General features: G+C 40.3%; 1 protein-coding gene across 5 annotated transcripts in view; it reads left to right on the forward strand.

Annotated features, from left to right (window-relative positions):
• PTPRZ1 (protein tyrosine phosphatase receptor type Z1) overlaps positions 1-17,382 on the forward strand; it is a 156,516-nt gene that overhangs the window by 25,072 nt on the left and 114,062 nt on the right. For all 5 annotated transcript variants that reach the window (XM_068165185.1, XM_068165199.1, XM_068165193.1 and 2 more), the window contains exon 2: positions 14,115-14,180. In XM_068165185.1, the coding sequence (XP_068021286.1) occupies positions 14,115-14,180 (66 nt within the window). The remainder of the gene's footprint in view (positions 1-14,114; positions 14,181-17,382) is intronic.

Below are 17,382 nucleotides of genomic sequence, written 5' to 3' on the forward strand. Positions count from 1 at the left end.
TAGTGGCTGGCAATTTTACTGGACATTTAAATTGTCTTTCTCCACGGGAGCTGATGATAACAGCAAGTATTTTCTTACAAGCTGCAGCAAAAGATAAGAGAATAAAGAAAAGCCTACTGTTCAGGAATATCTCTTACCTTTACAGTAGGTATATGCTTCAAAAGCAAGATCAGATTATTCTCCTGGTTCTCCAAGGCAAACACAGATAAAACACACTGTCTGGAAATTGTCCAGAGGAGAAAACACTATTAATAATAGCAGTAGTCACCTAAATAAGTCTTTGTAGAGGAATTTGATTATGATTATGGGGATGAGCTCTCCAATGAGTCACAGAATGATGCTATTAGAAGATACTATTGCCCACAAATTTATTGCTGTGTTCTGTAGCGCTGGTTAGGCCAAAATCTGCTGTATCCTACTCTCTTACAAGGTCTGAATGCAGAGCTTGGGCTTTGAACATGGTGCACATTGCAACAAGGTTGAGAGTCACCTAGTCCCCAGTTTTGTAAGGAAGCTGCAACTGATGAATCTGAGATTTTTCTGTTAGGTATATCAGTTCACAGACATATTTTGCTGTCCCTGATGGAATTTCAGACTTTTAAAGGAGTCATTGGTAAAAAGTATTTAGGGACACCTTTCCTTGAATCTAGGCAAGTGAAGAGTCACTCATATGACTTGCTCCAAGCTACTTTTTGAAGTTAACTTTGTTGCTTACTTGGATGCAAGCAGAATGTCTTTCACAGAACAGTGATGCTTAAGTTTTAATAATAGCTGCATTTCGTCTAGGACAAGTACTGCCCCTGTTTCAAATGTTGTGGATCATTCATCTGTAGTATGCAAACAGCAGGAATAACAGTGTTGGGTCATACCTGAATTCAGTATTGTCTGACATAGTCAGTGCCAATGCTTGAGAATAGGCATGATATCCCACAGTAGGTAGAAGTGAAATATATCCCCAGTCTTTTCTTACACTTTTCTAAATACATTGTGATAACTCTAGATATTCTTGATATCTTTATAGCTGTTTCAATCTTCATTTAGCTATTAGCCTCCACAGTTTCCTGAAGTGGTAATTGCCTAGATATGGGAGAAAAAAAAAAAAAGTGTATCCTTACACTGTCTGCCATATGTTCAGCCTTCTCATTAATGCCCCTGGATGTTCTCTTTCTTATAGAGAGAGGGAGAACAGAAGTTCCCAGTCTTCACCTTAGCAACATTCATTATTTTTTTATATTTGATTTCTTACCAAAACAAGCATTCTTAACTGTTGCAGTTTGAGCTGGGTGCCCCCCTGCAATGTTTACTTCCTGTGTCCAGAAGTCCAGCCCAGAGGGGTGGACACAGGAAAATTATGTAGTATTTCCTACCACAATTCTTTGCACCACTATAAGATGCAGTGAGGAGTCTAGCACCTCCTCTTTATCTTCCTCCTCCGTCAGCCGGTAACTGGGGGAGATGTCTCCTGGCTTTGGGCCTGGCTAAGCCTAAGACCATAGGGGGATGGGCAGTCTCAGGTCTGGCCAGCTGAGACTAGCCTAGCAGTGGGAGGGGGAAAGAAGGAGCCCTGGGGGTCTTGGGTGTACCCTCAGGTGGGGATGGGATCTCTCTGGGTCTGTTTTGGGATCTTTCTCTGTCACTCTGCTTTTGGTTCTCTGTAAAAGTTCACTGCTTTCTATTTAAACTTCCCATCACTTTTGCAATCCGTTTGAGTGTTTATTGCTGCCAGTGGTGGGGAAGGGGGCTGCCTCAACCCAGCACATTCACCTTTTCTATTTCCCTGTATTTGGAACTTTCTCATGGTCAATTTCATCAGTGTTTTTTCTCTCCCATGCTGGTGTACCTAACTGGATTTGAGAAGCAAGACCAGCAAAAAATGCAATTTTCCAGATGAAGCCACACTGATGATTTGTGTTAAGAGGCAACAGTGACTTTTCTTCACCATTCTGAGTGAAGAACTTGATTTAGCTGTCTGGGGATGCACTGCTCTCTTCTTTCAGCTAATGCAATTAAGTGAAAAATCAACAAAGTAGTTTAGCTCTCCTCAGTTCCTTTTCTTTTTTTTTTTTTTCAATTATTTTCACTGCAACATCTGTCAAAGCAGAATATCATTTGGTGTTACACATTTACCTTGCTTGTCACAGCTCTCTGAAGTTCCTTCAAACCACAGTCCTACCCAGTCTAAATAACTGAAACATCAGTGCTTCATGGCGTTTCAGTTTATTCTCTCGCATATTTTAATTTAACCCTGTCCCTTTCTCTAAAACTAGTAGATATTTGGAAGACTTCTAAAAAATGGCATTGCTATCCAAACTGGAAATATTTTAATTTGGTAAATCTTTTCAAAAGCTTGTGCAATTTACTTGCTAATGGTTGCTGTGAGCATACTAATATGTCACCCTTGCTGACCCTTGAATGTCGTTCAGCTCACATTGCATTAATTTTGTCTGTTTGGGCCTGCACCCTCGATTGGAATCGTCTACAAGAAAACAGAGAGCTTCTTCTAAGTCTATATGTAAACTTCCAGGCCATCCACTATTCATAATTCAGTGTTACTAGACACGATGTGTAAGGTTTCCTCCCTAGCACAATGGTAGAAGTGTCTAAATGGCTTTAGGACAATGCCTCGGTCCAGAGAGGGAAAGAGACTCAGTTCTTTTGAATATTCCCGTGTTATGAAATTAGAGGCACAAACAAGGCCAAAATATCAACTGTTAGACTATTTATTACACAAATAAAGTAGATGGATCAGAAGGAGCAAGAGAGATAACAGAGGGGGAGAAAGAGAAGAGGGAGACAGAAGAGGAAAGGAACAATATTACCACACCCCTCATCCCCCAAGAGAGTTTGAATCTGTGGAGGAAAGGTGCTGCAGCATTGGATTTAGAGGAGATACTGAGTCTGCAGAGGAAGGGTACTGCAGCTTTGGCTGTAGAAGAGCTGTTATCCTCTGAGCAGCTTCTTCAGCTGCATGAGTTGCAGCAGGCAGAACTTAGGACACAGAGAGAGGGTTCCTCTTGGTCTGCTTCTTCCAGGCTACATGGTGATGTCTCTCTCATTTTTGTCTCCTGGTATTCTCTCTGCTTTACTTCAGAGCAGCATTGTCCAGGTCTTCTCCTTCTCCCATGTTTTCCTTCTACTGAGCCAGTAGTTGCTCAGATATTTTATACAGTTTTTAGGTATGTATATTCCAGAGAGTATTGATTGGCCTCTGCCCATTTCCAGGACAGCTGCAGTCTCATGAGCAATCCTTATCTATGCACCTTCCTGAGACTCAGAGTCGTTCAAGTGGCCCAATATACATCAGCTATTGTCTGGGCAAGCAGCAAAAGTGATTTTATCTTTGTTGAGTCACATCAAGAGAGAGGCAAGATTTAGTCTCTCACAGACAAACCATCCTAATTATGTGCCCAACAAATATTCACAGAAGACACTCCTGAATCTAGCCTATTGAAGTTTTTCTCCATACCATAAAACCTATATATAAATATTCATAAGAGATTGGGGCGACAGGCAGACACACTTCACAGACTGCTAATTAATGCCTTTACCCAGGGCTTTTAGTGCTCTACAGCTCGACTGAGGGCAGGCATCTGTTTATCAAGGGCTTTGAGGATTTGGGGGTTCACTGTTAAAATCCTTTTCTAAAGCTAATCACTTAAGAGCAAACACTCCACAGTTCTATTGGAAATAGAGATCCAAAGCAGCAAAGCGTTTAAGCAGGTGAATTCCTAATGTGAGAATGACTATTAGTCATTGGTGTAAGTTCACAAGTCACTTAGGGCGCAATGAAGCCTACTTGAAAGATTTAAGCATGTTCAAATTATTAACTGGCTGAACATTTTTAGATGATGTTTTCCCCTGATTCTGATTGCCATTAATTGACAGAGCAATTCATTACTTTAATCTTCGTAGGTGAGTCATTGCATTAACACAAAACAAATTTAATGGTTAGGCAAGTTGTATTTAATTTCTTTGTGTTACAGTGTTTAGTTTGTAGTAAAAATTGCCTATGGATTGCAATGACACTCTCAGGCCTAATGATTTTTGTTTCAAAAGTTTATTTTCTTACTGTTAGAAAGTCACAGTCAATTTGCAGTTTGTTACCAAGTGTCGACAACTGGCTGCCACAATATATGAACTTTCAGTTGCATTGAACTAATCTGAACCTCGGAGGATTGCTGCAATGAGATTCTCAGTTCGAACTGTGTTAAATACTCAGTGTAGGATTGCAAGTAACAAGAGGTCAGAACCTCCATTTTGTGGTTCAGTGCACAAACTGAGGCTTTTCATGAAGTGCCATCACTACCTGAGACCTAGGAAAAGGCTTTTTACTACCATAGTGAAAGGTTAGATTATAAAGGGAAACAATTATTGCAATAAGGTGAAATTTCTTGTTTACCAATGATTGATTAAACCATGTATTTTTCATATTAGAATAGAATAAACCAGGTTGGAAGAGAACTTTGAGATCATCGAGTCCAACCTACCATCCAACACTATATTTGGGTCAAATCTTGCTCATCTAGGTTTACGTCTGCTGACAGAATTCAACAGAGATTAGAACTGGAAGAATATGAACTAACAAAACAATGTTGAATTGTCACTCTTTTTGGCAAGTCTTTATAGATGTAGATATGTCCAAACATACCTATGCATATGCACAATATAGTGGTTAGCATTTCTCCAAAAAATGTCATCTTCTACATTTGTTTACAAGTGTTTTGTTGTATTGTTTGCATTATGTTCACATTTTTTTTTTATCAAATAGAGACAAATATTTATAGATGTGGAATTTGTTGTCCCAGGGAGGTGGTGGAGTCACCGTCCCTGGAGGTGTTCAAAAAGGGATTGGACGTGGCACTTGAAGCCATGGTTTACTAGTCATGAGGTCTTGGGTGACAGGTTGGATTTGATGATCATTGAGGTCTTTTCCAACCTTATTGATTCTATGAGGTTTCAGATTTTTCAGTCTTGATGTTGTGAGTGTAGAGTTTCCTCATGGGAGTAGAATGTTTCTGATGTGGCTTTATAAAAGATATGTGGCATAATTGCTAGCCTTGCATAAATACTTGTACAAAAATCATCCAGGGCTAACTCTCTCTTCCCCTTTGTTAGTGAAAAAAAGACTTTCACCAGGATGCTCCCTGAAGCAAAAGAAGATACTGCTATCTAAAGAGCCACTCTTCAGGAAACTTACTGTGACATGACTGGAGGGTTAATAGTTGAGTAGAGTTTGCAGTTCTAGCATCAAATAAATGAGAAAGGAAAATGCTTAATAATTAAAGACCTCTTTCTTTAGTGAATATATTTCTCTCAGTATCTCTCCCATCAGTACCTTCATAGGATTCGTCTAAGGCCATTCCTTAGGATCCACAAGGTTATTGTAACTGTTGAAATAGTTGGCAAAAGAGAAAGTTTCTAACAGCTTGACTTCCCAGCCCCTACTGTGCTAAAAAGCATCTATTTCAGTAAACATTCCTTTGAGATTACTTACATAAGGTCTGCTCTCAAGAGTTTTAGATACCAAAGCTATAGAGCTTCACTGCAGATTGTTAGCAAGCAGAGAGGCACTGGAGAAACATAGTAAAGATATTTTTTAAAAAGCCTTCATTGAAAGCCAGTTAATTCCTGAACTCTTGAAGTATGGGGTATAGGAGTTAAATTTGTTGTATTCTTTTGTTGCACTTCTAAAGTGTCTATCACAATGTCTCTTGTTTGATAGAAGGGGAATTCTAAGTGTTTTTAAACTTAGGCAATAAATATAAGAAATAAAGGACATATTCTTCACTTCTAATTATATTTATTACAAGTTTTGGCACAGCGGTTTGCTAGAAATAAGAATCATAAAAGTTTTCTGTGGGATGTTGAACAGAATTGTGCAAATAAAATTGTTACCATTACTATTTAAAGTATAAAAAAGGTCTGGTTCTGTTCATCTTTATCTCTTTCCTACTTCTCTGGTATTGCTAACTGAGGAGAAAGTTCATTTGGAAACCAAATGCCTATTAATTTTTTGTTTGTTCATATCTAGTCAGGATTTACTTTTCATTTGTATGATTCCATGAATTCACATGTGCTGCATTAAAAGACTACTTGGGTATGGGGAAAGGAAGAAACAGAGCTGTGTGTGTCCTAGGAATCACTGTTTGATACCTGCTTTTTTAATAGGAGTTTTAATTTCTATCATAAACACCACTTTGCCTCACTTCATACATGGGACATCTTTGGGGAGATCACAGTCCTCTTAAGTCCCTTCTGGTTTTGACTTTGAACACCTTTTTAGGTGCTTTGGCAGCAAGGCTAGTCATCCAGCTTTTCTTGGTTACTTCATTTTGAAGGTTCTTAGATTATTGAGCTATCTTTGAGTATAGACCAAGAGCTTCACAGGCACTTCATTTCATTCACCTGTGCATGCTCAAAAATACCCACTCTGGAAGGCTAAGCACCACTCTCCCACATAAAACCTGTACTGTAAGCTTGATTTCAATGAGCAGACACATGAATGCTACATCGGTTACCATAGAAGCCTTAACGCTCATGATAGCCCATGCTTCAATTGACTGCCAGTAGGAAGCTGAAGTCTCATTTGACAGTTTCACTCCATCCTCAGATGATGTCCAGGTGCACAAGATCATAAATAGAAGGAGATACCTAACCTGCCTGTAGTCTGAGTGAGGGTGGAAGAGGTAACTTAAGCAGACTATGTCGTACCTTGTGGTGTCCTGAAATGCTTCCCTCCCAGTTTCCACTAACTGCATAGTTATTGCGGGGGCCTTGTAAACCTCAGGCATGTAAAATTCCAATGAAGCAGAACATAATTTGGACAAACAGCAGTCCTTATTGCTTTTACATATGAAAATACACAGGATAATTGTGATTTAATGTGATCATTAAAACCATAGCTGATGTCATGGGGATTATCCTTTTAATTCATGGCACTATTCAGTGTAAAGTTGTGACAGGTTAAGTAAGCAGAGTGCCTGTAAGTACTCTAGGGTTTAATGATAACTGCTCTTGAGTGAAATCAATCATTTTTTAATTTCTTTAAATACAAGTTTTGTTAGTAAGTACACATGACTTGTCAAATTGTAAGAGGATTTTTGCTTTGGCTTTGTCAATAGTACAAGAAGAGACTAATTTTTTTTCAATCAGTGTTGGAATGAGCAGCCTACACTCAAGGATAATGAAGGGAATGGACTCTTATTTATAGATAAGCAAACACGTACCAATGCCTAAATTAAGCTTACACAGAAGGAAGCGTGGGTAGAAAAAGATTTTTCAATTTCTCTAAGCCTGTGAGAATTCTCAGACCCATCTTGACAAAAGATTTAGACACTTTGGCTTTGGGGGAGAAAGAGTGTATGAAATTATAGAGGTGAGTTATTAAAACATTTTTATGGTTTTACGGATTTTAGAGATGCCATTGCAAAAATTAAATAAGTGCATCAGAAAGAAATCTTACTTGGCCAAATGTAGATCATTCTCTCAAAGGGGTTTATAGGTAGGAGGGGTCGGAGTGGCTGGAGAGCAGCCAAACAGAAAGGGACCTGGGGGTGCTGATTGATGGCTGTCTAAACATGAGCCAGCAGTGTGCCCATCATTGTGCATCTGGCCAGCAAGAGCAGGCAAGTCATTGTGCCCCTGTACTCTGCACTAGTTAGGCCACACCTTGAGTACTGTGTCCAGTTCTGGGCCCCTCAGTTTAAGAAGGACACTGAGACACTTGAACATGTCCAGAGAAGGGCAATAAGGTTGGTGAGAGGCCTTGAGCACAAGCCCTATGAGGAGAGGCTGAGGGAGCTGGAGTTGTTTAGCCTGGAGAAGAGGAGGCTCAGGGGAGACCTTCTTGCTGTCTACAACTACCTGAAGGGTGGTTGTAACCAGGAGGGGGTTGGTCTCTTCTCCCAGGCAACCAGCAGCAGAACAAGAGGACAGAGTCTCAAGCTGCACCAGGGGAAGTTTACTCTCAAGGTAAGGAGAAATTTCTTCACAGAGAGAGTTGTTAGCCATTGGAATGTGCTGCCCAGGGAGGTGGTGGAGTCCCTGTCCCTGGAGGTGTTCAAGAGGGGATTGGATGTGGCGCTTGGTGCCATGGTTTAGTCATGGGATCTGTGGTGACAGATTGGACTTGTTGATCTTTGAGGTCTCTTCCAACCTTGCTGATTCTGTGATTCTATAGTTTCTGTCAGTTAGAACTTCAAGACTGCTAGCAAGTTGTGCTCTGAATCTTTTTATTTCCTCTGACAGTATAAATTAAGAATTTTTTCAATTGAGGCAATGAAGCTACACTGTCATGGATGAAAGTTTTCAATGGAGGGAGTTAAAATAAGGAAATAATGTATGTTGAAGAAGCATTCCATTTATCATCAGAGGATGATTAAGCAGTTTTAACTGTTTAAGGTTCTGTATTTACTTCCAGAAGCTGAACTTGAGTAACAGAAGTCTGTCAAATTTATTTAATTATATTATTACAATATTTGATAAGCACTGAGCATCTGTTATGTTAATCATAGAATCAACCAGGTTGGAAAAGACCTCAGAGATCATCAAGTCCAGCCTATTACGTAATACCTAATACCTCATGACTAACTAAACCATGGCTTCAAGTGCCACTTCCAATCCTTTTTTGAACACCTCCAGGGACGGTGCCTCCACCACCTCCCTGGGTAGCACATTCCAATGGCCAATTACTCTTTCTGTGAAGAACTTTCTCCTCACCTAAACTTCCCCTGGCACAGCTTGAGACTCTGTCCTCTTTCTGGTGCTGGTTGCCTGGGAGAAGAGACCAGCTCCCACCTGGCTACAACCACCCTTCAGGTATTTGTAGAGAGCAAGAAGGTCTCTCCTGAGCCTCCTCTTCTCCAGGCTAAGCAAACCCAGCTCCCTCAGCCTCTCCTCACAGGGCTGTGCTCCAGACCTCTCCCCAGCCTCATTGCTCTTCTCTGGACATGTTTAAGTATCTCAAAGACCTTCTTAAATTGAGGAGATCATACGTAGCTTCTTTTTTGGAATTTACCACTAGGCCAGTTTTGCAGTTTGTCTTTGTGTCTGACTTCTTTGCACTTCTTAGCCATTAGCAATGTTGAGATTTTCTTTCAGTTACCCTGTATAACCACATTTCTTCTCATACTATTTCAATTTATTCTACAAGTCTCAATTCTTCTTCAGTGATTTTGTCTTAATCTAAAAATATGACTTTTAAAATGTTTAACAGCATGTAAATATTCTGATGAAGAGCAGATACTAGATCAGGTCGGGCATAAAGTCTAAGCTACCTCACTGTACTTGAATGAGCAGTGTCCAAGACATTCCCATTAAGACATTCGCATTTAGGCACAAATTGGTGCATCTTGATCACCTTCAGTGGAGTTGGGTCATTTTGTGTGATGGAAAATCTGAACCTAGGTAAATAGTCTTTTTTCACAGAGTGTCTGGGCAAGTACAGTATATATTTGAATATAAATTTTAAAACCCCATTTGCTAGTTCAAGCCACTTGTCTGATAACCAGTCTCTGGCAATAACCAGTAACAAATTCCTTGGCAAGTGCATTAAAATAGATCAAATATGCCATGAGGATTTCCTAGTATAATCCTCCTAATTTCATCAGTGGACTTAGTGAGCCAAAAATTATGTCATTTTGTTAAAGAAGTGTTTGTGGATTTCCCCTTCAAAAATTTCCTTTTAAATCTTTTCCACACCTGTGTAAGCTTCTGATAATTCACACCTCCCAGTTTCTGCAGTCAGTAATGGGAGAATACATAGAAGAGGTCTCATGACGTGGCACTTGGTGCCATGGTTTGGTAGTCATGAGGTCTTGGGTGACAGGTTGGGCTTGATGATCTTTGAGGTTTTTTCCAACCTTATTGGTTCTATGAGACACATTTTGTTTAAAACAAGACAGACCACCTGTATTTCTCAAAGAGAAAACTATCACACATTTTCAGTGATTACTGACATTCTTTCTGACATCCCATGGGTTCTCTTCTTTGGCCTAAGAAGTACAGGTTCCATCCTACCCATATAAACAGAAATTCCCATCAGGTTTAATACCAACACAGCCTTTATGTCCATGACTGTAATACATTGCCATTATCCACTTATCTAGTGTAAGTGCTTATGACCTTAGAATCTATCCTCTTTGCTGCCAAATTAGATTTTGGGACAGAAGGAAAATACCAAGTGACACATGAGTTCCCAAACCATGCTGGAACCTAAATGGGTGGTTAATAGCACCTACCTCAGTGGTACATGCAGATATCATGCCCCATGAAAACCTCAAAAATGTAGACATAGCTAAATGTGTAACAATTCCCATAAATAAGTTGTTTTAAAGTCAGAATCTCACAACTGCTGACTCTACTGCAGGTGGAACTCACAAGTTCAGGCTGAGTGGAGCTAAGACCATATGGAGGTTGTTCTTTTGTCCTCTTGAGTCTAACAGCTCATATGTCTTGACATTGCTGTGGCAAAAGGGATAAAAACAAAGGACGGGTAAAATTACAGCATCCTGGCATAAGTTATAGTGCAAGTCTACGCCTGAGCTGGCATCCTGCATAGCAAAGCAAGATGTTCAATGCAGTGTCCCCAAACATACTGCCTGCCTCTGGCACTGTCCTCAGAATATCTTTTTTGCCAAGGCTTAGGAGAGGGCTCCTGGGTGGATACTTGCAGCTTGTTGCCTCAGGATCTCTGAGAGGATTTCCCCTGAGAGAATTCAGAGGTTTAAGATCCCATTTCCACATTTCTGACTCAATTTTCCTGGCACAGACTGCCAAATCAAGAGCTTCTCCCTCACAAAAATTTCCTTCTGTTAATATTAAAGCTGTTGTGTTTTTTTTTTATCTTAACATATGAATATATATTGAGGATCAAAATGTTTCATTTGTTATGCCAAATCAAAGCAACTTAACCCAAGCCAGGTGCAAAAGGAATATCAGGCTAGTGTAGGAGGAAGAATACCTGATTATTTACACTTTTCAAAGAAGGATAAATATCTGCAAAATCATCTTTTCTGTTTGCCCCTGTGACTGAACATGAAACAAGGCCAGCCACAAATCAGTTAGTTCCACTACCACTCGTGAGCATTTGCCACCATCACTCCTGAATTCTTGGGCCTCAGGTACCCAGCTGCACACTGTTTGAAGAGAGTATAAAAGGAAACAAGTCTCAAAGCCTCAGGCAGAAAACTTTGGCTTTGAAGGAGAGTAGGAAAAGGAAACAAAAAAAAAAGCATTTAATGATATCTTGTATGTCTCCTTGACAGGCATAGAAAGATAACCATAAAACTCTTTAAAACGTGATCCTACAACTGAGCTGCCTTGTTCTAGGAACAAATCAACATTCTGCAGAAACACACTCAACAACTTCCTGGAAGCAGAAGAAAACATTAAGAACTTTTTGCTTCATAAAGCAGTACCTCAACCAGTAAAATTTAGATTATTTTGAGCACTGGCTGGAGATGGTCAGAGTCACAGGAATCGTGTTGTCCAGCTGATCAAGCTCAAGTATCATAGATATAAACCACATATTAGCCTACAAATTCGACACCAGTTTTGCCTTCTATTTTGTGAAGATATTATTATTACTATATTCATTTAAATTAAATGTAAGGAATTTACATTAAATGTAAGGAATTTAAATACCCTAAACATAAATACTTGTTGTCATATGCCATGAAAAAAAAGCGATGTCAATTTGTTAACTCTTAATAAATTTAGTTATTTATTTATTTACAATAATTACCTTCCAGCTGAACTCTGCACTGTTAACCTGGTCAGCACTGACAGCTGAGCCAGTAATGCTTTATGGGATGCATGGTTGTGTTTTACATGGGCTATTTACACAAACAGCTCAAGGGAAGAAGTGCTGCATTCACTCATCCTCACAGACTCACACACAGCTTTTCTGACACCCATGCTAGCTGTGATTCTTCAGTCAGTTCCTTCCTCAAGTGATACTGTGATACTGTAATTTGCCACATATTTATAGTGGAAAGAGGCAAGACCGAAACCACTGACAATCTGTGCAAATGTGAGAAAGGAAGAGGCTGTGAGCATGCTTCTGTGAAGGGACTGTGAGAGCTCAATAGGTTAATAGCAAAGGAAAGAAGGTGCATGAACTCCTGATGTCTCCTGGCATTTATAAAGACTTTCTGTAAGATTTAGTGGGTCTATAAGTGTGTAATGCACCAAAAACGTGAACTTTGCCCCTTTCCATTCTTGTTCATTGAAGCTATCTCTCCCTGTCCATTAGACCTCCATGTGGAATTTAAAAAGTGGCTGGAGGATCTCACGCCCAAATCCTGCTTAGTTAGCATATGAATGCTCAGCTGATTGTTTGAAGTAACAATTAGGAGTACAATGCATAAAGGAGGAAACTGGAGACAACACCTGTGAATCAGAACTTAAACAGCTTTCTTTTACATAATTAATTAAAGAAGCAGACAGAAGGCACATTGACTTGAAAATGTGGTCCAGAGACAATGCTGGTGCATGTAAATAGTTTTTCCAAGTGCCATTACTTACGGGTGAGGTTCGATCTTTTTTATAAATTTCTTGGTCATGAATGAATGTTGCTGTGTTGCAAGGTTGTTGGTTTTTTATTTTTTTGTTTGGGTTTCAATTTTTTTTTTTGGCTGGAGGGAGAAGGGAAAGAGAAAAACAATTGCAATTTTATGAAGGAGGTGTAAGTCCTGGTGATGCTCGTAAAACATATGGACTAATGATAGGTAGCAGAAAATCATTGTAAGACCCAGAACATTTCTAACCTTGTAAATGGCAGTTATGATTTAACATCCTGAAATCAGCACTACATACTTTCTTGTATTAAAGAAAAAGAAATAGTTGCTATGAATTTTTTTTCATTAACTAGCATTTGTATTGCAGAATGCGAGCAGAATTCTACGGTGCCGTCTCAAGGTAGCGATCCATATGTGTGCTCAATGCAGTCATATGCAGTTATTTCTTAAATAGGCAACGTTGTGCTTCTCTAAGACAATACTTAGTGAAGCTAGTTAACATGATGACTCTTGAAATGACAGTCTCCAAAAAACTGTACCTGCAATTTGCAGATATTAATAGGTGTTAGGGGGCATAGTATCTATTTGCACACAAGTAATGTTACTAGAAGTGTGCTGGCATAAGAAGGATAATAGCAAAGGTTATTCAACAGTCAGAATAAATTGGTGAGTATTTTTACAGCTAGTATTTCTCTCCAGAGGAATACAGTGTCATTAAAATACATCTAATATCTAGCCTCTCTCCATGAAGTTTATCGAGCTACAAGTAACTGCACATACTTCAGGTATATAATCATAGAATCAATAAGGTTGGAAAAGACCTCAGAGATCATCAAGTCCATCCTGTCACCCAGCACCTCATGACTAACTAAACCATGGCACCAAGTGCCACATTCAATCCCCTCTTGAACACCTCCAGGGATGGTGACTCCACCACCTCCCTGGGCAGCACATTCCAATGGTAAATCACTCTTTCTGTGAAGAACTTTCTCCTCACCCCATGCCTGAACTTCCCCGGGCACAACTTGAGACTGTGTCCTCTTGTTCTGGTGCTGGTTGCCTGGGAGAAGAGACCAACCCCCACCTGGCTACAGCCTCCCTTCAGGTAGTCGTAAAGAGCAATAAGGTCTCCCCTGAGCCTCCTCTTCTCCAAGCTAAACAACCTGAGCTCCCTCAGCCTCTCCTCATAGGGCTTGTGCTGCAAACCCCTCCCCAGCTTAGTTGTCCTTCTCTGGACACATTCAAGAGTCTTAATGTCCTTCTTAAATTGAGGCGTCCAGAACTGGACACAGGACTCAAGGTGTGGCCTAACCAGTGCTGAGTACAGGGGCACAATGACTAGACATCACGCAAGATGCTTTCTCAAAGGGAAAGTTGTATTAACTGTACAGGAAAGGCATAATTGTGATGAAAAATTGAGGAAGAGAGGAAGAGATGAAGGTCTACTTATGATTTGAGGTCTAAGATAAGAACAAAGTAAATAAGTCATCAGTAATTAAGACAGTAATATCTTGTTAGAGGGGGATGTGTCATCTACGCTTCATCTTCCTGTGTGGCTTTTGGGTTTAATGTTTTAATTTCTTTGCTATTTTGCAGATTTGGTGTACGGATACTATAGACAACAGCGGAAATTGATTGAAGAGATTGATTGGTCATATACTGGTAAGTAAAATTGCATATTGAAGAACTATGATATTTTTTATGTTCCCTCTAACTTCAAGAGCTCTTTATGTATACCATTTACCACATGCCTAAACACTTGCTAAAGTAAAAATATAGGAAATGGAGTCTGAACTATTGCAGGAATTTTACATGAGGAGAGACTATTTTAATTTCTTGATCTGTTACTCTTGGAAAGAAAAAGTCTTCATCCTTAAAATCTTAACCTGAGACATGACTGACTTAATGAAGGTGTAGTGGTTTGAGCCTTAACTGGGAGTTAAGAGCTCAGATGGGGGCAAGGCTGAGAATCAATCCCCTGCTCCCCCCTACTCCCTCCCAACAGAGAGGGGAAAAAAAAGGAAAGGGAAGGAGCAAATCCAGCAAGCAATAATTTGGAGTCAACCTGGAAGTAGAGAGGTAAAGAGTTTTCTTTAAAAAATATATATATAACAATATCAGGTAAGGTTCACAGGAGCAAGGAACAAAGATGGATGGGAGGGGGAAAAGAAAAACAAGAATACAAAACCAGTCTCTCTCTGAAGAGGCGTGGAGGCAGCAGGGAGAAGGGTCAGGCCCAACCACGTGGCAGAAGAGCAGGAAGGCAGCCTCAGTAGCTCTCATCCTGGAGAGGCATGAGCCAAAAGGAGGCCTAATGACTGCAATATCCTGCTTTTCATACCCTAGCTGGGCAGAGATGGAGAAGTGGAACAGACTCAGTTTCCCAGGGGGGAAAACACCCTGCAGGGAGGGCAAAGCTCCCGCAAGCCCTCCACCCTGTTTTGTTACTTTTCAGAAGGAGCGTTAACCCACCACAGAAGGCTGGGCCAATACATTGTTAGGTGCTCATTATTGTCTGAATATTACTGTTCTGGCAAGTTTTAAATGCACACAGAAAGGCTGAAGCAAGGCACAGCACATTGTGTGGGTAACAACACACACACATACTGCAAATGAACTTCTACACTTTGCTTTTAAGCACCTGATCATCCTTTCCAGGTCTCATGCCGGAAAGTCATTTGGGCTCTCTCATCTGCATGAGTAAGAAAGATATATCCTTAAATTCTGCATGAGCTTTGGCTCATCAAAGGACCATGGGAAATTCACAAGTAGCTCACCAGATTCTACTGTAAAAGTGAAGCCACTTTCAATAATAATGAAAAGGTAATTTTTTTCCTATGTGATAGGTATATTTTACCTAGAAGATAAGAAGTGACAGTCTGAGGATGTGCAGAGACTACCTTACATTTTTAATTAAAGTTACTTTTTCAAAAAGACTATTCATGAAAAGAAATAGGGACTGTCAAATTTCAGTCTTTCATATTATTTGGTTCAAAATACGTTCCTGTAATTAAAGAAAGTTTCATCACTCATTTTTCTTTCTCTCACTCTCTCATTTTTGAGACAGTCTTTATGTTCCCGGGTAAAACATATCTAACAAGTTTTGAGCCTACAGAGAATTGAAACAGCCTAGTCATAAACCCTTCAAAATTAGATTTATAATGAAAACTCCCACTTACACACATTGTACTGCAAAATCCAAGCATAAGATCAATCCAAACAATATTTTGCATACAAAATCCATCCATTTTTTAATATTGTAGCTAGAGGAATGCAGGGATAAGCCTCCAGGATTGCAGGTGACCAGAGGGCAATTTATGAGTTTACTCTAAAGAACAGTGAATGCTTTCTGCATAGGTTATCAGAGCACAAAGCTCTTCCCTAGGCTGCAGAGAGCACCCAGTCACTGCACAGCTGCTGCAGCAGTCACAGGTCACATTTGCTGGATGTTTTCGATGGCAAACCAGCAGAAACCCTGAAGGCTGGAGGATGCAGATCTGTTGGTTCTTAACATGGTCCCTTAACATGTAAGATACCTTCATGTAGTCATTTCAATCCTTATGCCTTGCCCTGGGGACTCTACTATTGCCTGAGCCTTTCTGCCCATCCAGACCTATATAGTTAGGTGCATATGGTGTGTAGTGTGGCTGAATTTGAGAGGAGTCCCACCCAGCACTGTGCACCCTGCCTAGCAGCCTCCTTCACAAGTTGCATCCTGCCAAAGCATTGTCCTACCCCTGCTCTTGCTGCTTCTCTGGGTCCTCTGATGCATGGACTCCATGTGACCCCAAGCATTCAAAACACAGCTGGCTCCATGGGTGGTCAGACATGGACTTTCAGAGCTTGGGGGGTTGGGGTGAGGAAAGGAGGGGCAGGATGGATATAAATTGGTGCTTAGGGCTGACAATTGTATTATGAGTCATGTGATGTGCAGTGCTTTCCTGAAATACCAGGTAATTGGGTCATGGCGTAAAGAGAACACATGAATTCAGCTTTCATGTAAAAAAGATATTCAGTCTTCCTGAATGTGAGGAACAGTTGCACATTTTAACATTGTGTGTTGGAGGCATAAAAGTCTACAGGCTGAGGCATATTGATTTTGATTTTGCTCACTTATAATAACAACTTATTTTAATACTATTTATTTTGTGGGGCAAACAATATCAGGTACTGTATGTATAACTATCCCTAGATCAGACTTCCACGTTTGAAGCATAAACCACCATACACATATTCTGAATGGATGACATGTGCTTTGTCAGTGCATCCTTTCCTCAGACACCAGATGTGTTCCTGTGTCTGCTTACTGAAAGACCTCTGTGTGCTGGTGAAGTGTTATGAATGGGTCTGGGGACGTGGCAACCATAAAGTTTAATTCACCATAAATAAGAAAAAATTTGTAGCCAGGTGGGGGTTGGTCTCTTCTCCCAGGCAACCACCAACAGAACAAGAGGACACAGTCTCAAGCTGCACCAGGGGAGGCTTAGGCTGGATTTTGGGAAGAAATTCTTCACAGAAAGACCTATTGGAATGGGCTGCCCAGGGAGGTGGTGGAGTCGCCACCACTGGAGGTGTTTAGGAAGAAGATGGAACACTTGGTGCCATGGTTTAGTTGATAAGATGGTGTTGGATTATAGGTTGGACTTGATGATCTCAAAGGTCTTTTCCAACCTGGTTTATTCTATTCTAATTTTCTGTATTAACTAAGATATTTCAGATACATTAGCCACAGTGGGTCAGTGCACTGCTTTACTGGGATGGTACTGTGAAATGAAAGTAAAATGGGACTAGAGAAATACCTTGAATCTTTCCTGCTGTTGCAGTTTGGGCTGGGTGCCCTCTGCTACGTGAGGTGCCTCCTGTG

This window comes from Melanerpes formicivorus, unplaced genomic scaffold (genome assembly GCF_026170545.1).
Source record: "Melanerpes formicivorus ecotype bairdi unplaced genomic scaffold, bMelFor1.0.p_v2 SCAF_3, whole genome shotgun sequence".
NCBI lineage: Eukaryota > Metazoa > Chordata > Aves > Piciformes > Picidae > Melanerpes > Melanerpes formicivorus.